General features: G+C 44.1%; 1 protein-coding gene across 10 annotated transcripts in view; it reads right to left on the reverse strand.

Moving 5' to 3' along the window:
* The window catches only part of BCAS3 (BCAS3 microtubule associated cell migration factor), a 316,293-nt gene that overhangs the window by 84,855 nt on the left and 205,957 nt on the right, over positions 1-25,481 (reverse strand). The window contains exon 24 of one of the 10 annotated variants that reach the window (XM_064678046.1): positions 18,004-19,077. The exons of the other annotated variants lie outside the window; for them this stretch is intronic. Coding sequence (XP_064534116.1) covers positions 19,052-19,077 — 26 coding nt within the window. The 3' untranslated portion in view covers positions 18,004-19,051. Of the gene's footprint in view, positions 1-18,003; positions 19,078-25,481 lie in introns of those variants that run through there. 10 annotated transcript variants of the gene reach the window in all.

The following is a 25,481-nucleotide window of genomic DNA, read 5'->3' on the forward strand; positions in this document are numbered from 1 at the left end:
ACAGGAAATGTTTCTAAGCCAAAATGTGTAGTGCCTTCATCTTGAATTAAAAAAAATAACACACCTGAGGGCAACGAGGAGAAAACTTGATAAAATACAATTTTATACCGCTTTTCATTAATCTCTGTAGGGAGTGATGAGGGAGAACAGTCAGAAGTTTACTGTGAATCCCTCCAGGAGGCCTTTGGGATGGACATTTTATGCACAAAGAGCTATAAAATCTCCAGTGATTTAAGCACCGATCCACAGAACCCCAAATCCCCTTTGGGGCAATGAACTATTCCCAAACTCCAAAGGAATTCAGCCCACAGAGGCCTGGTTGGTTCTCCTGAAGCCCAAGGCTGATGGTACAGCCGCTGGGCCAGGTGAGAGCACGTTCCCTCCCTGGTTTAGTCCAGGAATAAAACCTCTTCCATACACTTTGCAGCACATACAATTTGCATTTTTAAGGGTGATTAACCACATAGCCATAATTTTCTCACAGAAGTGTAATTTTTCTCTAAGAAGTGACTACAGTTGCAATGAGGAAACGGGGAAATGAATGACAAACAGCGCATGGTGTGTTTGTGCATTCCTTATCTTAAATTCCAACGTGGATTAAAGACAGGAGAGCTCTGATAACCCCACCTCATGTCACTGTGTGGGACTTGTGATCACTCTTTACTATTCCCATGCCACGGGTACCTGATGGTCCCAGCCCTAGGAAACGTTTTACACATTTTATTAATACAGGCCAAGAAGCTGCCAGACCCCAAAAATTCTGCTACGAGACTGGGAAGAGAAACTACAGGTGGCAAAAACAGCTGCCAAAAGCAAGATAAGAGTGAGACAGGCATGATGATTAGCCTGGGAAGTGATGATCACAGACATTTCAGTGTCCTCAGGCAGTTGTTGGACTGGTCACAGGCTCGGGTTAATATTTGTATTAAGGAAAAGCCCTTGGGTTCAATTGAGATCAGACAAATGTTGTGTGAGGTACAAGTAGGGGACAAAAGCTCTCCTCAGGAGAGTGTCCTCCTAAAGTACACTGAGTATACTGTATTATTATTACAAGTAATTGAAATTACAAATAGTATTCCCAGCACAGCATCTCTGAACACAGAACAGCAGCTCCTCGGTGCTGCTGGTGGTATCAATCTGCTGACAAAGGCAGTGCTAGTAACAATTAATATGCAGGAAAAATTGATAGATGGCGATTTTTCCAAAATAAATCATCGTTTGATGGAGTTGTTGCATTAATTCCAAAGATTAAAAAAAATAAACTCTCGGGATGGAAATAAACACAGCGCTTTTAAATGAACCTAATAACATGAAAGTAATGAGTTTGGAAAACAGATGTGGGAAAAGGCAAGTGAAGGCTACAATACACTCCACACAATCTGGGGAGGAATGATAAAAAAATTTACAAGCTGTTTTGAGGCCCGAATAAAAGGGGTAATCAAGGCAGGCTGGGTTATGAGCGGGACGGGCACAGCATCCTGCAGCAGAGACTAAGCAGAACACCTCACCCTCCTGCACTGTATGCAGAGGCTTTCCCGAGCTGCTGGAGCTCCTAATTCCTGCTTTGGCAGTTCATAACTCACAGCACGTTACTGTAAGGCCTTGTCACCCTCTCTTTTCCCCCTGTTTGTTTGATCTTTGACATTCTGCCGGGGCAGAAAGTGCCCGTGCGCCGTCCCAGACAAAGCGTGGGGCAGCAGGGGAAACAGAAAAACCCAAACCAAATCATGAGATAACATAATACCCCTAAAGAAAGATACCTCAGTGCAAGACAAAGTGCACCCAGAGGTTATTTCCATGATGCCTCTCCTGTTAACCATGATTTATGACAACATCTCTGCAAGGCACCCGTCGGTTCGCGGAGGACGTTCGTACAAAGCTGTTCTCAAAATGGCACTGTGAGAAAAGTCCCCTCTGCAGTTGTTTTACTTCTGCCTCCGAAAAGCTTTCAAATTGAACTGCTAAAGTTCAGCCAGCATCTAATTTTAACCGTGAGTTCCAGGAGAGAGTAAAGCTGGTGGGAAGATTACAGAGTTCCTTGAAGCTCTGACCTACAACAGGAAGAGAGTTGTCAGCCTTCATGTCTCTCACTCTAAATCCCAAGGGAAACAACACTGGCAGAATGTTTTATAACACGTTCCCACTGTAAAATTTTGTATTTGAGAAATATGATGCTTGCTCACTCCTTCTCCTGGACCTTTGGTGTGTCAGTAAAAACAGATGACCTTAAAATGAGTAATTTTAGTTTTGTCTTTACACCGCAGCTCGGGTACTCAGGGTTCACAGGGCTCTGTTTACAAAATCACAGAGAACTGATACTACACAAGAGCAACACATGCACCCACACCTTTAAAATATTAGCCAGGAGCTGGCAGCTTGTAGCAATGTAATAAGGCCTTTTTTCTGCCTTCTCAGGTTAACTCTATAACTCAAGAAATGCCCCCACGAAGGCTGCAATCTGGGATTTTCATAAGGAAGGCTGAAAGGCTTCTGTCAAAGGGCCAAAAAGTAGCATCTGCAAAACAGCTCAGGAAAGAGAAATTAAAAATAAAATAATTGGATTATGATCTCCCAGCTAATGAAATCAGATACACTGTTTTTCCCCGAGTCATGGATTTTAGACAATGCACAGTGGTGCAAGCCTGGATCCTTCCTCTGCTGCTCTAACTGCCCACGGGATCAGGATTTCAGGTGTTGCACAACATCAGGAATCAAACCAGGAATACAGCAGAGAAACTGAATCCGTTTTCATCCTGACAGTGATGAAGGTGTGGTGACAAATAACCAGCAACTGGGCAGGATATGAATAATAAATATGGGAAAACTGTTATTCCAGTAGTAGGTCTTTGAGTTCACGGGCAGCTGAAGGAATTCAGTCACCCTGGATCAGCTTAAATAACATTTTTTCCCCTGCTCCTTTTCACTCCTCAGCTTTTCAGTCCCTGGGAATGATGCCCTGATACCTGAAGCCCAGCTAGAGGGAAGCAGAGGAACCCCAGAGCTCTGAGCAAACCCACATCACCCCGTCCTCAACGCAGACCTCGGGATCTGAGCACGGCCGGGAGGGAGCAGAGGCAGGAACAGCTCCTGAACTTTCTCCTCTCCTCTATTCCTGCAGATAATGAAATCCAGAAACACTATTCTGGGACACAGTTGTTACAGACCTCACATTATCTGCTGCTGACCCTCGACTGAGACGTCTCTTAGTCAGGGATGATGATTTTTGCGCTCATGAATAATTAGTTTTGCTGGTTTTAAGGAAAAAAAAACCAAACAAAACCCGTATCTTTTAATCAGAATCTAAATGAAAAAATGCTAAAAGCTATTCCCTAACATCTGCCAGTTGAGCATAGATTTAGAAATAAAAAATCAAGAGGTATAGACTCATCTCAGGGAATTATGTGTTCAAATCCTCATTTATGGAGATGAGAATGGAAGTGTTAACGTTCAGAGTCTTCTGCTGCAGATCCGAGGCTTTAGGGTGGCTTAATGAGTCACTGTCTGAAACCAAGAACAAGCTGAAGTTCCTCCCTCACACACACACATGCACACACTGAATTTTGTGTATAATTACTCAGTTCTGAGTAATGACAATTTATTAGATTTTCCCATCAAGCGCAGGAGTTGTTAATGTACAACATGTTGCTAATACCCAGGGTTCTTTCCAAGAAAAGCCAGGAATTTTTATTGACCCAAGTGTTAGATGGAACCACGCACTTCATCCCCCCCATTTCTCTGTAAAAAGGGTTTTGAAGTGAACTCAGTGGCTGTGAAAAGCAGATTTTTCTAACCAGGGGATCCATTTCTAAGGGTAAAAGAGCAGTTTGAGAGCCCTGAAAAGAGTCTGTACAAATGACCAGCACTGACTTCCACAGTGAAATAAAGCACAGCCAAAGGATAACTCTCACGAAGGAGTGACTGGAGAGCAATTGTGTTCCCCTTGTATTTAATATAACATATACCACTGCAGCACTTCAGAAAAATCAAATTTTATATTATTCTCAATACCTGGGGGTTTCCACAGAGCTGGTTGAGAGGGAGAAAGGGGGAAATGTGGGTAACAGAGATACTGAAGAAGGACTGGGTGTACTGGGTCACCAGCGAGTCCCATTTTGACCTCTTCCTAACAGAAAACAGCAATGAAAATGTCACCAGGAGTCCCAGAAGCCACGATATTATGAACTAAACTAACTCCTTGCCAAGGTTGTTTTCCCTCACCACCGTGATCACAAAAAGCAGGAAAGTTACCACGTGGAGGAAACAATCCATCCCCACGGATCCCCTTGCCCTGTACAAGCACCAAGCCTGGTGGGCCAGTGGTCCACCCCCACCTTCTACCACCCAAATGCCCGATGGAGACAAGGAATCCTGGAGAAACGAGCTGAGTGACACCAGCCCTGGACCTGGAGGAGACAACACCTCATCTGACCAACATTCACAGGGCTCCCAGCCTGGCCATGCCACCAAGCTGCCCCCTTCTTCCCTCACACAACAGTTCTGGGCATATTTCCCAGAATCCCAGGGTGTGTTGGGTTGGATCTTAAATACCATCCAGTTCCAACCCCCTGCCATGGGCAGGGACACCTTCCACTAGCCCAGGTTGCTCCAAGCCCCGTCCAACCTGGCCTTGGACACTCCCAGGGACAGAGCAGCCACAATTTCTCTGGGCAACCTGTGCCAGGGCCTCCCCACCCTCACAGGGAAGAATTTCTTCCCAATATCCAACCTAAACCCACGCTCTTCCAGCTTAAGGCCATTCCCCTTTGTCCTGTCACAACACGTCCAATTTATTATGGATCTTGCTGGGACAACACCCTCGTGCTCCTCAGCTCCTTCACCAAGAGGCACACCTGGCACAGGCCCCCGGGGAGCAGAGGACGAGCTCTGGGAGCGGGTGCCACGTTCCCTCCCGCGCCGGCACCGAGCGGATCCCGGCGGACCGGCCGCGAACCGCGGCAGCGGGACCGGGCCGCTGCTCCATTCCCAGGCTTCTTTTATTTATCCATTTCTATTTTAATAAGCAGCCTGTTCCCTCGGCCCCGCCGTGCCTCCCTCCCCTCGGAGCCCTGGGTTATGTGAAAATGCGTGTGCCAAGCGGCGGGGGCGTGGTGAGGGCTCCTGGCTCGCCGGGACATGCTCCTGACGTACTGTGTGGTCAAGGAGCCGGGACTGGGGGGCCTGAACGAGGGCCAAGCCTTGCACTTCAGCTTCCTGACCTGGCAGCCATTCAGAGAGACCCTGCTAAGTGCTATTTCCTAAATACACCAGCTTTTCATAACAATCTTACCACATTGCTTTCCTTTACAAGCTCTCTTAAAAGAGAACTGGACTCCTTCTGGTTAATCTACACAGACTGCATTTGGAAGCCATCAGAAACTGAACTGTAAACAAAACGTTATTAATGTGTTGTAATCTGCCCTCAATGTTCCAGATGAAAAGAAAATGTTTTATAGTTTTGGAGTATACATTTTAATTGCCTTTTAAGAGTGCATATACTTTTAGTGCTCTCTGTTATAAAACTGCAGTATCTGTTTCTTGATAACTGTTGAATGATCTCAGCTATTTTTATTAGGTTTTCTCCCCCACCCTGGTCCCCCTTCCTTAAGCTACCACCACTGCAAGGCTTTTCCAGACCGTTCCTGATACTAGGCTGGCAAAAAGTTCCACGTCTAAGATAAACTCCATTATAAACAACTCCTTTACAACATCCCCTCACTATAAAAACACCCGGATCTAGAAAATTAGTTCTTTAAATGAACTTAGAATCCAGTTACTCTCGGTAAAAATCTGATCTAAATAAGGGCTACACTGAATTTCCCAGATTTTCAGACCTTCCCTGCTCGGTTTGCTCTCAGTGCCTTGTTCCTGTCGTGGCTGGAAGTGCTTGGGAAGGGATGCAGGAACTTGGCAGTGGAGATGTCACGGCCACCCCCGCCCACTGTGGCTGCCAGAGCTGGCAGAGGGCACGTGGCACTGTCCCAGCCTGAGCCACTGAGAGAAGGTGGGCTCGTGGTAAGATCCTGCCTGAGCTGTAAGTCCCAAATTCCTCAGGATGCAATTCTCCCTCTGGAACTGGGGAGCAGAGCCTGGGAGGGTTTGTTGTGCTCAGTCGTCTTCCCTCAAAGCAAACGCTGGCCTGGACAACGAGGCCTTTCGGTCCTCCTGGGATAAATGGGAAGGGGATCACAAAGTTACCTGGCAGGCTTTCGGGGTATCTCCTTACTAGAAAAGTACTTGATAAAACAAATAGAAATCCAGGGTCATAAAACTAACCATGGGCTTTGTCGTTCATGAAGCTGCAGTTTCAAAAGGCGAAGGGAACCCTTAAAATGCTCCACTCCAGGAAATATCAGGATTTTTGACATCACTGTTATCCTGTTTGTATTAGCAAACGTGCTAGAAAAGAATGGACTTAGCTATCCAAATTTAGCTGTGCACTCCTTAAACCTCAAAGCCTGCTCTCCTAGAATTTGGTTCTTAAACACCTTCACTCTTTGTTTCTTTTGAAGGTAATTAACTTCTCAACCCCCCAACATTACCTCCAGCTCCTCCTGTGATGTCTCTAACACCTCCCTAATACTTTCTTGACTTGCAAGATACTATTACTTGATACAATGCAGGCCAGGATATTCCACAGGGCCTGGAGAACAACCACTTTGCAACGTTTTCCTCTTTTAAAATATTTGAAGTGGCAGAGCCCCCCCCTCACGTGGGACTGGGATCCACATAATAACTGCAAGTGAACTGCAGTTCATCGTTGCTCTTTTGGTTCTTTTTATCTTCAAAATCATCAGCGCCTGTTAATTTTTTTTTTTTTTTAATGTTGTTTTTAAAAACTTTTTTTTTTTTTCAGTATGCAGATGTGCTTGTGAAGATTAATGGACTGGGAACACTGAAATCTTGTATTAATCAACTACAAGGGAAGGCAACTGCTGAGTAAAATTTTCCACAGCGCTGCACACAGGAGTTTATCCAGAGAGCTCCTTGTCTCGGAGGATTTTTCTCCTGGGCCTTCTCCGAGGCAGTTTGGAATTCTGCAGTGGCACCAGTCATGGGTGACTCTTCCCTGCTCAACCGTTCCCTGAACAAGCCACACCACGGGGAACCTGTCAAGGGTTCATCATGGTTCCTCTCATCAAAAAAAGGTGATTTGCCCCACGTGCCAGTTAATCTTGGCAGCAGCCACCCCTCCTTGGAGGTTCATCCCTCCAGAGAGCAACTTTCCCATCAGGACCTCGGGCCAAGGAGTGAAGAGCCAGGAGAAGCAAAATTCCTTCACCATGAGGGTCATCAAGGCCCAGCACAGCTGCCCAGGGCAGAGGTGGAGTCACAGTCCCAGGAGGGATTTAAAAGATGTGGCACTTTGGGGACACGGTTTAGTGGTGGCCTTGGCAGTGCTGGGGAACTGCTGGACTCCGTGATTTTAGAGGTATATTCCAACTTAAATTATTCTATGATTCTACATGCTTTCAATATAGATGATATGGAGAGAAATTTGCTTTCTGCAACAGGATAATGAAGGAAACCCAACCCCAAACCAGCGACTGAGAGCAGAGTGTGCGCCCACATTTCATTAATGGATAGGTTAATTACACCAATTTTCTTACTAATTGGATCAGCTCAAACCTGCTGCATGGGAAGTGTCCTGGCAGACAAAAATGTTACCAGAATTACAAAAACAACTGGTTTCTCGAGTTATGTAATTCCCCCAATTAAGCAATTCCTCCATTTGTAAAACAAACCCAACCAGGGCCATTTTTGGGCAGTTTTGACTCATTTTCAGCACCGTGCTCCTTCTCAGTGCTGATGTCCACAAAATCCTGCCCCATCACTCGTGGCAGTTGGGTTCATGTCGGTTGAAATAATTGAAGAGGATCTGCCAGAGCGCTGGGAAAAGGTCCTGGTGGAAAGGAAAACCCACCTAAGCTTTAAATGCTGCTTTTGATATATAAACCTTTGAGGTTTGGAAAGGTTGATCACAGCCTGAAGAACAACCACCACCCGTGCTTGGAGCTTGGGAACTGCTACAAAGCAAAGTTTTCCTGCGGCAGCACAAGGCTCCAAACTCGGGTGGAATTTGCCCAAACCAGAAGGAGTTGGACATCACACAAGAAAATCTTTTCACTGATCACGTTAAATAGTTTGTCAAGGCAGGCTGTGGTGAAGGAGAAAGCTGCTGGCCCGTGACCAGTTCTCTCCCCTCACCAACAGGTCCCCACTCGAGTCAAACTGAAATTACTAAATCAACTGAAACCACCACGAGGAATAAATGTGAGTAAATAGTCTGATTCTATGAAATCAAAAGGCAAAACCAATTTTACCTTCTATTTTTAGCTTCCTGAAACCAAACAGAAATGCTAAAATTTTTTAGAAAGTTAAAAAAAAAAAGAAAAAAAGAGAATAAATCACTGTTTTTCATGACATTTTCTATTCAAAGCCCAGGGACCTTCAGAATAAGTATTTTTAAGGACTGTGCTCCTGACAAGTTGCATGTTAACACTGATTGAACAGTTCCTATAGGCAGCAGGAGTCCCCAAGTGTTTTCTTCTGGAAAGAAATCACAGAGCTTGATGTGAAACAAAGAAACCCACAAAAATTATATTTAGCTGATCTCTGTATCAACACAATTTCATCTCCAGGGAGTTTCTGCCATCACAGACATAATATGAAATTTCATGTGAAGTTCTGGAAGTTAAATAACATCCCACCTCCCAGTACATCCAACCCAGAGCAGAATTAAGAGTCTCCCTTCCCCTACATTTAATACCACTGAAGGTCCATCTGCTGAAAAAAGCAGATAAATGAACCCCCACTGCAGTTTGTAAAAGAGCACTGCTTGGGAAATAACCTTTTGAGCCACTGGAAAAAACTCTTGAGTTCAATCAACTTTATTTCCAGTACAAAAGCAATTAGATTTTTCCCATCAGAAATCAGATGAAGTAGTAAATTAGGATTTGCCAGTGATGGGAATTCTTAACTTGTGGCATAAATAGAATTTCCTTATTATTATTTTCGGCTTTGGCCATCTCTGTAAACCTCCCTTCCCAACACAATGTGTGAGAGAAAAAGCTGTATTACAGAGTTATCGCAGATACCTACATTTAAATGGAATTTTCCTCCTTCTTTTTAAGCAAAAGCTACTTTAATTAAGCTTAAAACAACAAACAATCAACCTACAAGAACCAACAGTCTTGGCTGCTGTTCCATTCACCCATTTCAGCAAATCTCCAACCATTTGCATCCCTGTTCCCCTCAGGATGCTGCAGCTATTTCTGTGTGTGCATCAACCAGTTCCAAGAAATCAAAACACAGATAAAAACGCAACTTTTAAACTGGTTTTTGTACAGTCAAGGAAGGTGTTTTGTAACATGCGATATTAATTAAAATTAAATAAATTATAATGCATCTGGAGCATCCAGAGTGGTTCCTGCAGCAACAGCCTCAGAGACAAAATAGTTCAAAGTCTCTTCTTACTTAAATAATGGGCATTTTTTGAATACAGCTCATGCTCTATGAGAAATACACTTTTCTTTCCCCAGTACAGCTCTCACTGCCTGATGAAACTTTACTGAGGACCCCTCCTGGCTTTGACTCCTCCTCCACCACGAACCTTCTTTTCTTTGACTGTGATTGAATTTGAACTGTTTTAATGTGAAAGTGACTATTAATTCACAATAAATCCATGATGCAAGAAATACAAAAGGTGGGAACTAGTAACTCCAAAAGAGCTGTGCAATGGCACCCAACTCGTGCCCTGCTTCCTTCTCCTTCCCTCCCTGGATGATCCAGGAATAAAGCTACTGAACAGAGGAGAAGGGAGAAAGAGAAGAGGAACTAGATAAGGCCACAGATGGGAAAAATTAAGACTGGGAATAATTTCTGAATACAATACTGGCTACCTGAAGTCTGATCCAAGATTGTTTCTTAATTAGCAATGCAGGAAATATTGAAAAGCAAAGCTGCTGGACTGAACCTCTCCTGCAGACAGAGCCTGTTGCTCACATTTATCCATGGATCATTCCTGCTGACGACTCCTTGGCAGCTGAAAGTACATTCAGACTGTCTGAGGAGAGATTCTAAAATCTGAGATTCCCCCTGTCAACAGCTCCATGACCATCCCATCTGCAAAGCCTCGTGGATCCTCTTCTGTTTGAACAGCAAGGATGTTTTCTGATGGATATTGCAGGTTCTACGGACACTTGGATCTAGGTTGTAAACCTGGGTCCCCTAAATCAGCAAAGCACCACTTCAGTCATCCCACTGTGGCACAACTTGAGTACAGACAAAAAGCAAGGACAGCAGATGTAATAAATACAGGATTTCTTCTGGCCAGAAACCAAATACTGGTGCTGGAAATTAAATATTGTCATGGAAAAGCCTCATTGGGGCATCCCTGCTGCTGAGAACTGGGGGAACACGGAGCAGGAACCTGATTCCTCCCCACAGCTGGGAGGAGAAACCCTCTGATGGCCTTCCAGGCACATGCCAGACAACCTCAAAGGAGACAAAGTCCAATATCTGCCCTCAGAAAGCAGGTTTGGGTTCCTCCTCCTGCACCGTTCCCCCCTCCAGGCTCAACAGTCTCCAAAAAAAAGTCAGGAGTTTTATGGGAAGTGGCCCAAAGTTGCCCAAAGTCCTGGTTTCCAGAGGGAGAAGTTCTCCCTTGAGCCACGACCATGGAAAATGCTGAGTGCTGGACTGCAAAGCCAACAGGTCCTGCACCACAAAAACCCCTTTTTAGAACAGCCACCACTTGAAAGGTCACGTTGTAAAGTCACTCGATTAAAATAGTAATTAAAGAGTAAACATTAACTCGCAATCTTTCCTTAGGTCTTTCTTCCTTCCAGTTGGTATCATTCCTCCCAGACCAGGCTGCACCTTATGGATCTGTGGGTTTATCTTGATGAAAAATCTTTAACTTCTCAAGTTTTCAATGGAAGAAAACGAAATGTCCTTCCATTCAAAAAGACCTGCTCTGTGCTCTCTGAACTCCCACGGGATCGTGACTGCAGCACTCACATATTACCCAAATTATTTGTCACTGCTGGGACAAAAGTACCCTGAAACACGGGCAAAACTGCCATGATAAAGGAAATTAACTCTTAATGATTGTGAACTTTTGTTCTGTGCAAAGAAGACAAAAGGTAACTTCTTGCAGACACTCTGGATAGTCCTGACTGCTTGAATTTCAATCATTATCCCTCAGTAAGGTTCTTCAGAAAACGCAGACAATAAAAGACTTTCTTAAAAAAGAAGCTGAGATAAACCTGGGCACAAAAAACCCCCATCAGGTGGATCGGGGACCAGCCCCACTCCATGGCAATTAATGCAAAGGCACTGATTTGTTCCAGGCTGATGATAAGGTCTCCTGGTTTAATTTTAGGAGAAGAACTTTCATTTTCTGATTGGCAGTGAGAACTATTTATGACACAACCAGAAAACCAAAGTTTGGCTTTGCAAGGGACTGATTGAAGCCAATCCCCCTCTGGAGGAGTGAAGGGAAGGCAAGTCTGAAATGGGCAACAGCACTCCCTTAAAATAAAACCCAACTTCTGCCTCACATCCCCTGCCTCCTGCCCACCCTGGAGCAGCTCCACGAGGATCTGAAGTTGGTATTTGAAGACATTTTCCCAGAGAGGTGAAAATCACCACAACTCCAAGGACCATCTGAGATCCTACACAGATGCCAACTTTTTTTTCACAGCGAGAGGAAATAACAAAAAGAAGAGAAAGTCAAATAAAACCACAGCAACGCCATCAGAAAGGCAACAGGGAGATAAACAACAAGCTGCCTGTTGTATTCTCATTCCTTATCTCAGAGAAATCCTGGAGGGTCATGAACATCCACTCCAAGTGCCACAACATCCAGCCCAGTGCTGGCACAGCAGCACGGACACACGGACACAACTGTTTATCCCATTTATTGGCCTGCAAGAGTTTGCCTGAGCACTGACTGCAATACTTGGCCCTCAGTTCTCTGTGTTCAAAGAGTTAAGCTCCGTCCTGAGAAGATAAAAATCTCCATTTTTACGACTTTGTACAGCTCCTACCCGAGGAGGACCCAGCTGCAACTGTAACATTCCGAGCTCCGAAGGTGCCAAGTTTTACTAACTATAATTTAACCGGCCCAGCTGACGCAGCCTCCAAATTCTTGTTTGGATAATCAGCCTTTGTTTAAATATGGACTGAAGGGAAAAAAAAAAAAAAAGAGAGAGAAAGGGAAGAAAGAAAGCCCAGGCCAGCCTTAGCCTCCAGGCACGTCATGTGAGCTGATTACCCGCAGCAGTAGCAGACACTGGTGCACAAGAGCAGGATTATTTTGCCAGTATTGCTGTTAGGGTAACACAGAATCAGAGCTTCTCCCCCCAGCCCCCACCCTTTCTCTTTTCTTCCCTTTTCTTTCCCCCCCCCTCCACAATTCACAAGTCTTCTTTCCAAGTTCAAATGAAGTTTAAAGGTGAAAAGGGCAAGAAAGTTTCATGACTGGCTGTTGAAAGAGGGAGAAATAACCAGGGTCTCCAAGTTTGCATACACTAAAAGCTCAACAATTTTGCATTTTGCTGCAATTCATAACCGTACAAATCCCCTTTGTTGGGTCTGTTTGGACTGAAATTAAACACTTGTTAATAATTTATAACTTAATATCATTAGAAAATAATAATAACTGTCAAGCGACTACATTCAACACATAAAGCAACTTGAGTGGCTCGTTAGATTATTTGTCACAGCAACAATTTCTATATATTTTAGCTTATTTCTACTGGGAACAGCGGTTAAAGAGCCACCCAGCTTGCTTGGAAACCATTTCTCCACCAGCTGGGAGCAATTCCCAAATTGCTGCACCTCACCCACATCCAAGTGATGCTGGCTGAGTTTAAAAGCACTTCAGGAGGTGCCTTGAAAGCGCTGGAGGAGGGATGGCCAAGGACCTTTGCTGCTCACAGACCAAAAATGCATCCCCACAGCAACGTGGTGCACGTGGCTCACTCTAAATCCCACATCTCAGTGGAGGTGAATCAGTGTTTGGCCAACAAACCCACTGTCAAAATGAGGCACTTGAGAAAGAGAAAATTTTTATATTTTATGTCTGCTGGTGAGGGACCTGAGCCCCACGAAGCACAGGGGCCAGGCACAAAGCTGCCTGCAGGAGCAGAGGGTGCTGCCTTCCCCAGAGCTTAAAGCAAACAGGAGAAATACTTGAGGTGTGAGGGGTTTTTGAGGAGTAAAATTCACTTTTTAAATGTCACAGGCTCTGGTTGTTCTTGGAAAGCCAAGAGCCTTCCTGTGCTGGGCAGTTTGGAAAGATAGACAGGATCTCAGAATGGTTTGGGTGGGAAAAGACCTTAAAGATCACCCTGCCATGGGCAGGGACACCTTCCACTTATCCCAGGTTGCTCCAAGCCCTGTCCAACCTGGCCTTGGACACTTCCAGGGATGGGGCAGCCACAGCTGCTCTGGGCAACCTGTGCCAGGGCCTCATCACCCTCCCAGGGAGGAATTCCTTCCCAAAATCCCATCTAATCCTGCCCTCCTTTAGGTTGAAGCAGATAAATATAAAAATAGATGGACAGATAGACAGAAAACCAAAGTATTCAAATATTCTTCAAATACAGGCAGTTCCCCTAAATCAGGAGGATTCCAATACCTTCAGGTGGAACAAAGCAAATCACATCTCTATGTACTTGCCAGGACCTTAAGTGATTAAAATCAATGTAATCTCCCTCCAGTCATGTCAATATTCATCAGCCAGAGTATCCCAGTCCATCCAAGATAAAAGCAGCCATGCAAATGTTCATTATAATGGACAAACTAACAGCTGGGATCCTCTGATATCAAAGATCATCAGACATCCCATCTATTTTATCACTTTTCTCTCCCTGTGAGTTCCTCTGCCAATTCTACTTTTGTTGCACGTTAATTTATGAAGTTAGAAAACATCAATTTAAATACACAAAGCAAGAAAGTTGGAAGTTCAGATTAAAAAATTAGTCTGCCCCAACCCTGAGTCGTGTAAACTGATTTAAGTCAGCGGTGCCACAACAACTGACATTGGTCAGGGAGCTGCTCTTGTTTTCATCTATTTATCTGATATAATTTCTAATTTACTTACTGAATGAGTCTCTTGTCTTTTCATTCCTGTCAACTCCTCTTGATTTTGTTTCTTCTATCCTTATATACAAATAGGCTTTGGGATCCTTTTTAAAGTGACCACGTAAATGAGAAAGGCAATAAGAGAAATTGTATTTTATTTCATTTTATTTCGTTTTTAAAATCTCCTGTGCTTGGCCCAGAAATCAAATGGTGCCTAGAGAGGAACCAAAAGATGCCACTCTGGTTGGTCACAGTAGGTCCTTATAAGTTGATTTTTTTAGTTCTTTAATCATTAGTTAAATGTGGAAGCTTTCCTTTTGTGTTTTTTTTTTTTTCCCAGTGAATTCTCTCAAACACATGGAAAAAAAAAGATATGAATCGATAAAATTGATCTATGCCATGTTTTTACTTGAGAAAGGATTACAAGGTTGAATCTTAACATTATATACTTAAAACCATTTCTCGTTCCGCCGCCTTTACAGCTCCAAAAAAAATGTACATTTTGGAGACAAAGGCCTTTATCCTCTTAAAGGCTGTGGATTTCATGCCAATCTCCCAATGTAAAGCAGACTTCAGGCTCAGACCCCAGAGAAACGGTCTCGGAAAGATTAGATTTTCCACCACAAAATAAATCCCTCGTGTGGTGAACCATCCAACACCTCCTTCCTCCCAAGCGCTTGTTCGACACCGAGAAACCCCCCCGGCCCGGCCCAGCCCTCTCTTCCAAATGGAAGTGGTTTGATCATTCCTCTGCTCCCCTGCCAGCCACTTTTTTTCCACGTGTAAAATTTCCAGAACTGTCAATGTACCTGAAAATCTATTGATTTTTCTCGGAGTTTTTTGGTTTGGTTTTTTTTTTTTTTAACAGGTTGCTCTTCATATTAATGAAAAAATTTAATTCTCCTTGGTGATGTAATGTAGGTAAACTCACTGTGAGTGATAGATGATGAACATAGTGAAAAACTCTTTTAAATCAGCAAGGTATTTTTAAGAGTTGCCCATCAAAGGTGTGCACCTCTAATAAGAACAGTATTAGGAACAGTATATTACAAGGAATTAATTTTGCCAAGTATCTGGCAGCTCAACAAATACAAGAGGAAACTTTCTTAAACTACCCCTGTGGTAGAAAGGTATTTTGTCAATCATCCCCATACTAGAAAACACAGATTTTTCAGGATATTTCAAAATCCATTGACAGTAATAAAGTAGGACAAGCAAGGAAAGGAGGGAAATATAGACTCAAACACAATGTAGCTGCTGGGGATTAAATTTGAACACCACCAAAGCCACACAAAAAAGAATAAATTCAAGAATCAGAAGATTAAAACTGCATGTAGTCAGCGTGGGATTGGTCAGCTCCAGATGGAAACTTTCTTGACAACACACAGTTTAAATTCTAGTCAGGACCAGACCGTGACTAAACGCTCCCACAATTTTTTGAGCACATCACTCGTTTCCTACTGGCTACTGAAACACAAAAGACATCTCCTGCAAACATATAACTAGAAAAAAAAAAAAAAGTGCAAGTAAAAGCCATTTAGGTTTCCAGCAAAGACATAAAAGCAAACCAGCTAATGGACATCCAGGGTAGTCAAATCACTTCTGCAAAATCCATTAGTTACTGAAAGTTCTGGAGGGCTCAGTTTTTACAGTGAAACCTGTAAAAACTCAGTATCCAGTTTCTCTGTTGGGACACTGAGGTGTGAAGATCCAAACGAGGCTGGAACTGAACTTGTATATTTGAACCTTTTGAACTCCATCTGCCCTTCATAAATTACTTTACCACCGGCTTTAACGCGTTCCGAACCCACCGCGCAAGAGAGAGGAGGGATCGCTGAAATAACTGGAAATGGAGCTCACTTTCTAACACTTCCAGTGGAATTTGCCTGGGTTCAAAAGACAAGCACCTATAACTGAACTGGGGGATGAGAAAAAGCTTCCAGACAGGGCAGTGAAATAACATCTGTCTTCACACCGCGAGAACAAAGCAGCAGAGCCCCAAACCCAAACCCAGCTGAAGGGGATGGAAAGGGCCCCGGACAGGAACAGACAGTTGCATCTGGAAACACTGTCAAATGGAAGCAAATCCCACAAAATTCCCAGCTGATGCAAGAACTTGGTGCTGCACCTCAGACAGGGCCGTGCTGCTCTGGGCAGATGTGGCTTTGTGATGCTGGGAGTCCTCCCAGGGAGAGGATCACCCACAGGGAGATTCACCCTCTGAGGGAAGCTGGAACAGCTTAAAAATTAATCCAACTGCAAGGTAATGACCATAAAGATTCTTCATTAGTTCTGAGGTGCCTTAAACTGAAAAAAAGAGATCCCAGCAAAGGAGGGAACCCAAGGGCAGCTCAGCAGCTCAAACACGACGTTTCCTGCTTTGCAGGGACTGTGAGCAGGTTCCTCCTTGTTAGTTTTGAGGTTGCCAGCATGTTTACAGACAGTCAATCACAGGGATTTAGGAGAAAAACTAAGGCTTTATTTGAAGTCCAGAAGAATGGAAAGGCCGGTTCCCAAATGAGACAGGGCATTATCACAAGCAAAACAACCCACAAAGCAGATACTCCTCCTTCCTACACCTCCCCAGCCTGCCCAGAGCTCAGCACCCAAAGCTGTGTGCAGGAACACAGAATCCAAAGCCTTCACAGGAACTCTTCAGCTCCTGACTGCACAAGGGATTTCTTTGGGTTCAGGAAAGTCACCTCATTTTTTTTTTTTTTTTCCATCTGAGATTTGTCATTTACAAATGAGGAAACTGCCCATCTCAGAGGAGAGCTATGAGAATGTGCTTTCAGGAGGTCAACTAATATAAAAATACTGCTTTTCCCTCTGGATTAAAATGTTATCATATTATATCTGGACACTGTGTTTCAACTTCTCTTTAAAGTGATCTTGCTAAGCAGCAAAGGGACACAGCAGCTCCCATTCACAGGTCACCTCAGGTCTCCTGAACAAACCATGCCCCGGGCTTTTAGTGAAACTCAGGAATTCCAAAAGCAAAGCACATTGCCCTCAGTCCAAAAAAACGCTTCTGATTCGCAGAATGACACAAATGTACAAGAAAAAAAAAAAAAAAAGGATGCCTGATTATTTTTTGTAATGGATGGCTTTTAGATGGGCAGAGCACACTTACGCATTTCCTAAACCCCCAAACGAGGGCTTTCCAACAATGGCCTTGTGTGAAGGGCTGCTTGCTTATCAAAAAGACTCAGAAAAAAGGAGAGAATTTCAGGGGTTGAACTCTTGAGTTTTAACCCTGGACAAGGAGTCAGATGCTGCAGCAGTGTGTGCTCCCGGGTGCTGTGGGCAGGCAGCCTGCCCCAAGTACCCGTGCCCTGAGACACGATGCCACCACAGCTCTTTAATCCTTCAGATTGATGAAGCTGCATGAAATTATTTGACATTTCAAAAGCAAATAAATCATAAAGAAAAACGACAAAGCTTTCTGACTTTCTTCCCATGGAGATCCGTGTCACAGTTTGCCTGTTTAAGCAATAAGGAACAAGATACGTGAAAAATCTTATTAAACGTGTGCTTGCAATTTATTGAATTACCATCTCCATTAATTATGGCCCCTAATGAGACGTTACAAGTGCCCATGTGGACAGTCCAAGCCAGATGAATGAACACAGATGTCAGAAAAAATGCTCACTAAAGATCAGGTAATTTAACCTGTTTTACTTCCCACTTGCACGAAGGAAAACTTGTGGTTTTGCATTCCCTCTCCACCAGCACAGACTGGCTTTTTTTTTTTTAACTTGGTTCCCCAGCTTGGAAACGAGGCATGGATCATTTATAGACTTCTGAGGTTTGGTGCAGCACTTTCTGAGGATCACTTTGCACCATGGCACCACATTCCAAACCGGAGGGACGCGGGTACAAGCCTTTAAAAAACCAGGCCGACAGCCAGAGTGGTCATCAATAATTCTTGTTTAAATATATTAGCAACATAATTTAAAATAATCCAAGTATCCCACCATCATGCACAGGATCTACAGTCATTGCATCCCATCAGCCACAAAGGACCTACATTTCTGACATTAAACAAACAGTAGACAAGGCACCAAACCCAAATCCCAACAGGCCCCTGGCCAAACCCTGTCCCATGGAATCCAGCTGTTCCAGGAAGCAAAGGTATCCATATCCCAGCTCGTATCCCTTGGAGCTCATAGGTTTTGGACTCAGGAGCAGCAGCAATAGGTAAAAGCAGGGGCTGATCTCCTCTAAGAGCTACGGGTTCATCTGCTGGGGGCCTCACAGAAGAGCAGAGCTCAGCCCTGCCCGATGCAAACGTTAAGTCACAAGAATAACATTACATAATGTGCAGCAAAACGTTCATTTACAGGCATCAAATCAGGCTTTTTTTTTTTTTTTCTCCTATGTACAGCACACCATCCACAGGGTGGGATGGCATGAACGAGTCAGTGTTACAAACGTTTCTGGGGGTTATGCCACTTTTGGTTTATATTTTGTTTCGCTGGTTGATAACCTCCCAGCCCAGGAAAGCCATGCTGCTGGGGAGGTACTAAATCACACCAAAAGAGCTAAGGTTTTTAGATGAAACAAGAAGCTGATTACACATGCACCGAGGATACCAGTCACTAAGCGTTTCTGGATTGCAGGGATAAGATACTCTCTTTGCTTATTACTGCCTCCTTGATCCAAAGAGATTTAAGCAACTGTTTTCAATTAGATGTTTTTTAAGCTAGTAAAACTGCATCCATAAAGGCATATTTATAGAACAACTTAAAACTAGAAGAATTAAAACGGCTACAAAACTGATGAATTCCATTCCCCCACCAACCCCCCCCCGGCCCCGAATCGTTTACTGACCATTAACGAGCAAAAAGCACTGCAATTTTAAGAATTAATCCACTGTTGCAAAATTAAATCAGATACACTAGGAGGGATAATGACAAACTGGTGGCTCCAGCGTTGTCAGTTTGCGGGTGATACAAGTTCAAGTCGTCTGTGCTAGTGGCCACTCTGTTGGAACAAACATGAACATAAAAGGGAACATTAAAAGTGCAGCAGCACCAACTGAATCAATTCTGTCACTGAGGACGCAGCCTATAAGTGGCAGAGGGTAAATATTGCATTTTAGAAATGACCTGCCCAGTTCCGAGGCCGCGAGACCTCAGAGCACTGAAATAAAGCAAGACACAGCCATGGAAGTAAATGAGAGAGAGAGAGAGACTATCCTTCATTTCCCTCTAAATTCCAGAGCACAGGAGCCTGGCAGCGTGGCTTTGCCACACATGACTTGCTTTCAGCCCCGGGAACCCATGACGGGCGTTCTGAGATCTGCAGGAACAAAACCCAGCTTTGATAGTTTTCACCCGACAGCTGCTTCAACAAAAAATTTGCCTAAAACACTCTGCAGCATGTGACTAGAAATCCCTGCAGGAGGAGTCTCCTCAGCTCTGCTCACTGAGGAACACAAGGCCAGGGCAGAGGCTTCCCCACGAGCTGCTCAGGCCTCTGCCAAAACCAGGAGCATCACTGAGCAGCTGCTCACTGACAGCTCAGATCCGTACCTGGCTGGCCCAGGTTGGAGGCAAAAAGCCTGGTGAGCAAACCCTGCTCCAGCCCTGCCTAAAAACCACCTGGAGAAGCTCAAGGCATCCCCAGTTTCACCTTCCCTACGAGCCCGATTTGTTCCTACCTAAGCACATCGTCAGGAAAACACTTAAAAGCACATTAAGAGATTCAAATACATCACTTAAACATACATATTTTATACACTTGATACCCTTCAGGATCAGACCATAAACACAAATGGATATTACAAAGCATGAAGAAGGGGCTCAGCTTTCTCCTGTTGCTGTGGCCTTGGCCTGGGCACCCTGTGGTGGGTGCTGTGCCCAGGACAGCCTGGGAATCTCACTCCTAAAGCACAAACCTTCATAGGGAAGCACAAGGATATTTTATTTTTTATTTTCCTTTTTTTTTTTTTTTAATTGAGCCCCTGCAGCTCACATTTGCTTCATGTGCTGAAAAAGCACAGGCTACATAAGGAAATTTTAGCAATTATTTGTGGTGAATTTACCTACAGAGTTACACACAGGGTCTATTTTTAAGGAAACTCTTAAACCCTGAAGCAAGGAATTGCCCCTTGGCTGTGCAGCACCTTGCCTGTCCCCAATGGGATAAAAGCCCATTTGGGAATAAAGGAAAGGAGACAGAGAGAATTCAAGTAGTGACATAACCAGTGCAATCCTACACTGGTTTCTGTTCCATGATGTTAAAGAAAAGCTGCAGTTGATGGATTCACCCCTTAAATCTCTCTGTATTGATCCTGCACAGCCCAAACCTGCCTGGATCCTCACACACCTCCAGGAATCACATCGTGCACCCAGAGGAACCACTGAATCATTCAGGTTGGAAAAGACCTCCAGGGTCACTGAGTCCAACCAGAAGATCCATAACTCCATGGGACACCCTTCTGAATGAATGGGACTGTGATTTCTGATTGATTTGGATCTTGTTTACAAGATCCTGTTTACAATGTGTTAGGAAACAAGATTAAAGATAATTCATCTTTGTTCATGGGAAACTCAGGAATAGCAAGGCCAATCCAATGCCTTTTATTCACCGAATGTCTTTTTGCAGGGTTAAAGGATGGCTCCTGTGAGAAGAAGTCACAGGGTAGAACCAAAAGCCAAGTTTCATACAATTATATCCAAATTGGCAGAGCAAAATACGAGATAGAAGTGAACATAAAAGCAAGTGAAATAACACAGACAGCGAAGCAGCAAACAATCTTTGCCTAAGGCACAACACTAATGCAAGACTGACTTCAAAGCAGCAACTGAACCAGCACAGGTGACAAACAATCTGCATAATAATAACAATAAACTTCAACCAGCACTGGCTCCTTTTTCTTCCCTTAGTCAGGATCCAACCCAACGGGAAGGAGCAGCACGTGGATCACCATCACCCTGAAGTGCATTCTGACTGTGGGATGTGGCACTTGGTGCTGCAGGATGAGGGGAGGAGAGGGAGGAAAAAGGAAGGAGAAGGACTTCCAGCTCTCATTCCTGGCTCTGAGGCTCTGGCACACCAGGTACCCCAAAGCCTCCAGTGGCCTCAGGTCTCAGGTGCCTCACTGGGGTGTTGTTATGTACAGATAAATAATGTCTGCAGTCTGAAATACTTCATGTGAACACACAGCTGAGCATAAAGCTCTGCCACTCAAAGAGTGCTGTCAAACAAATACTGCCAGATTCTGTGACTCCAAATACGAGGTTAGTACATCCTACAAACTTCTGGCTCGATAATAACCTCCAGAATTTCAAACAGATAATCCCCAAGCAAGTTCTGTTCTTGCTCATAAAACACTTTTAACATTTTTTTTTTCATTTTGGACACTGAACAATGTATATAAACGAGATACAGCACTTTGGCTACAAGTTTCCTCCAACAAACGAGGCTGAGAGAAGTCCCCCGCATCAGAAGCTTTATTCTGCCTATTTCTTTTTGTTTTGCTAATTGTAATTTATAATGAACCTCTTCCCCAGTAAGCTGACTCAGGGAAAAACCACTCTGAAAGGCATCAGCTACTGATGAATTGTTTTTATTAATTAAGTTAGAGAAACAAAAACCACAGTTGGTTTTCAGTGCTGCAGCTCACAGCAGAACCCACAAGCTTGGAGGCAGAAAGAAGTGTGAAAGTCAGAGCTCTGCTCTGCTCCATTTACTGGGGGGGCTGAAATCCCACGGGCAAGGGGGTTTTTCTCTCTCTCTTAACCCAAAGATTTGGTCCTTGGAGCAGCTGCTTTGGACTTAAGAAAGCACCACAACAGCCACTGCCTTAAAAACTGCAATAATGGGTATTAGGCAGAAGTAGCTTTTATAACACACTGATATTGGAGGGGTTCAGCTCGCGACGGGCTTTGCTGAGAGAAGAGTAGATGGAAGAATAGAGTTAAGAAAAGCATTTAATCCTGGTGAGTCCCAAAGACCTTCAGATTTTCCCTTGAAGTTTTAGCAGCCAAGAGATTCAAGTTTTATTTTCACTCAGGATTTGAGACTGAGGACATTGAGGAGAATCTCTGGATTTAGGACATTTAACCAGCCAACAACTCCAGCTGCTCTCGGTGCTGGGACATCAAGGAAGGTGGGGTTCCCTTGCTGGGATTTCTCCCTTTAAACATGTAATAGATGGAGCAACTCATAATTTTCAATAAAACTTTGGGATTCCCTTATTTAAGCCAGAATCCTCTTAGAACAGTGATATTTTATATCACGAGCCCTATTTATAACCAGCCTCTACCTCTGGCCATCAGCTCTTCTTCTGCTTGCCCACTCACCACTCTTCTATCCAATCTCACTCATCTTTTATGGAAAGGACCAAAATACCCTAAAATGTGCACATGCAATCAAAAGGAAGTTTATTCACACAGTTAGGACATGCTTTTTCATGCACTGCTGGTTACTGGAAAGTTTAGCTTTTGTTAGAGGATAGAAATAAAGCAAAACAGGAAAGTGGATATTTTTCTTACTTATTTCAAGTGTACATATTTTGGGTAATTTTATTTTTTCCCTGTGACACAGAATAGAGACTCTTCTTGGAGTCTGTAATAGCCCTCAGCGTGTTTTCCACCAAGAATGCAAAAAAGAAACACTTTTTCTGAACAAGTCATGGAAACTGGTAAATTGAAGACACAAGCCCTCATTGAAAACCTATAATTTTTTAATTAAATTTACATGTCAGTGGATCTTTTGAGCTTGGCCTGTATGTTTTTTATAATGTACGTTTCCCGTGCTTTTTTCCCATGGGTATTTCTGCACTATTTCTAAACTGGGATTACTCAAGTCGAAGTGTGATAAAGGGCACATTATAGTTATATTAAGCAAAATGGGGAGGAGAAAGCTTTTCCATAGTCCAAAGAAAGCTGTGCCCAGAGCTTCATTTCTGGTAACAAGCAGAGCAAGGCAACCAGTCAGCTAGAAAGTGCTGCCATCAAACCAACGCTTTGTCTCGGGAAGGAGGGATTCATTCCACCCCGCTTTGTTCTCAGCTCAAAAATAAAGGTTGTTCTCTCCCAAAATCGTTAAGTCCTGCTCTGGGGTATCATGGAAAACATGTTGTGAGCTCCTTGTTGTGCACTGGTGTAAGCTGTACGATTCCTCTTTGGAAGAGCTGGCGGAGAAGGGGGGATTTGTGAACGCGCGGTGGGTTCCCGGCTCATCCCTCCGCTCCTCCCGGCGCTTTCACGGCCGTGTCGTTGCTCTTCACAGCTCCCCCCAAAGATGCAGGAGCTTGCACGGTGCCCACAGTGCCTGGCCCAAATCAGAAGGACTTGTCAACAGCGCTGCAGCCTCCGAGACAGGCAGCAGCTGGATGGGGAAGGGAAGGCAGGAAAGGAGGGCACGTCAGCTCAGAGCGGCAGAAAAGGTTTTTCACGGCAGCTATTTGCAACCCTCCAAGGAGCTACAGAGGCTGCCCATTAAAACCCTGTTAAAACACTTCTGATGTTGTCAGCAGTGGAGGGCTGAAAGAGCACAGTGATCACTGAGATACTATCTGCCTCAAGCAGTTCACTGGTACTGTCAATAATATGAGCAAGAAGGTACAAGATGAGCAACAACCTAATTCCTGCATCAAAATTTCATAAACTCCCTCAGCTGGTAAACACTGGAGATGTGGGCAAACACAGGCCAGCCAATAAACCACCCAGAAAAGATGACCTCTGGGCTGGCATCCTTCCCGAAAGCTTTGAGCCTGGAAGTTAATTTACACTTTGAAAGCAAGGCAGTGGAATGGCAAAGGGAAAGCAGGAGGGATGAGGTGATGGCTCTCCCATCCCATCAGTGCTCCTCAGCTGCTCCTCAGCTTCACCAGAGGATAAACCACAGCACCACTTTTAGGCACATGCCCTTCCAAATATCCCACACTATAGTCTCTCCCCTCTGGTCTCTCCTTTGATTTTTGATTGATTTTCAGTGGCAATTCCTTGGGGTGGTTTTTGCAAGTACAGTCCTGCCAGGCAGGAAAATTTGCCGCTTCTTGAGGAGAGCGATGCCTTGCTTGAAAACAGACCTCCTGATGTGCCAGGGTCCTAAAACTGTGAGCAATGATAGAATCATCTCCTTCTCTGCTACTCTGTGCTCATGAGTAAGTGCTACTCCCAGTGAATAATGGCTGGAGAAACAGGGCCAAGGTGAAGAGTTATTTATAATACAGTAGCCAATGAGTAAGTGCTTAGTTATGAATTTACTGCTCTGGCCACGATTTCATGAGAAAACGAACAGAGCCAGCTTTTGGGTTTCCAGTTTTAAAAGCTGCACACCCACTAAAAAGTAGTAAAAACAATTTAAGAAGGATTGGGGTGGTTATTTATAAAGCAGCTATGACAGAGATCGTGTGCACCTCCAGCTCAGTGCAAGAGAACCAGGGATGTTTTAGTTCCTCAGGTGCCTCCTTGGGATCGCTGTGGCAGGCAGGGAAAGTCCTAGACTTGTACTAAACCAGATGCTTCCCCCTTTTCACCCAATAAATACCCACTGCAGAGGGCCAAAAGCCAGAGCTCGCTGGGAATGAGGCAAAGAATTGCTCAGTTCTGGGTTTGGGGGTCACAGTATCCACCCCCTTTTTAATAGGAAGTGGCTGTGCTGATAAATGTCAGAACAAACTTCTGCCAGGTGCTCCCTGGACCTGCAGAGATGCTTAGGAATAGTTTTTAGTTGTTTCTGCCAGCCCAGAACGAAGCAAAAGGTATTTCTAGAAATGCATTACTTTCACCCAAAGTAGTACTGCTAGTAATAATAATAATAATAATAATAATAATAATAATAATAATAATAATAATAATAATAATAATATATTTTGGCATATTAAAAAAACTGATTAGGAAAATACTGGGGCAACAGGATTAAGCTCACCACTCTTCTGAATTTCCTATAGTGAAACATGTGATGTCCCAGTACATCCTGCAGAATAAATGGGTATTTTCCAACTCCCACATTACAGGCCACGACTTACTGGTGCTAATTTGGATTCTTATCCCACTGCAGTTGGGATGGCAAGACACTTGGGCTTGGCATTGCATATCTGAAGGCTGGTTTATAGGAAGGGCCTCTGGTTTTTACCCCACAAGGACATATGGCTCAGATTTGGGATGGAAGCAGACGCTTGGAAAAGCAGAAGTAAAGATTCCCCAGGACTGCAATTTAACTCTGAGCTGCAAACACACAAGGGATGGTTTCCTAGGGAATTCTTAAACCAACTGCTGGCTTTACTATCTGTTGTGCTTCCAGCTTGGAGAGTGCAAGGGGTGTATTTTCACCTTGACATACAAAGTTAGATGTGAAACTAAGCTCTTCCCTCTTTCTTTGGGGAGCTGGTTGTTTTGGGGCTGCTGAGCCCGTTACAACTGGAAGCCTAA

Source organism: Pseudopipra pipra, chromosome 21, assembly GCF_036250125.1.
Source record: "Pseudopipra pipra isolate bDixPip1 chromosome 21, bDixPip1.hap1, whole genome shotgun sequence".
In the NCBI taxonomy this organism is placed as follows: Eukaryota; Metazoa; Chordata; class Aves; order Passeriformes; family Pipridae; genus Pseudopipra; species Pseudopipra pipra.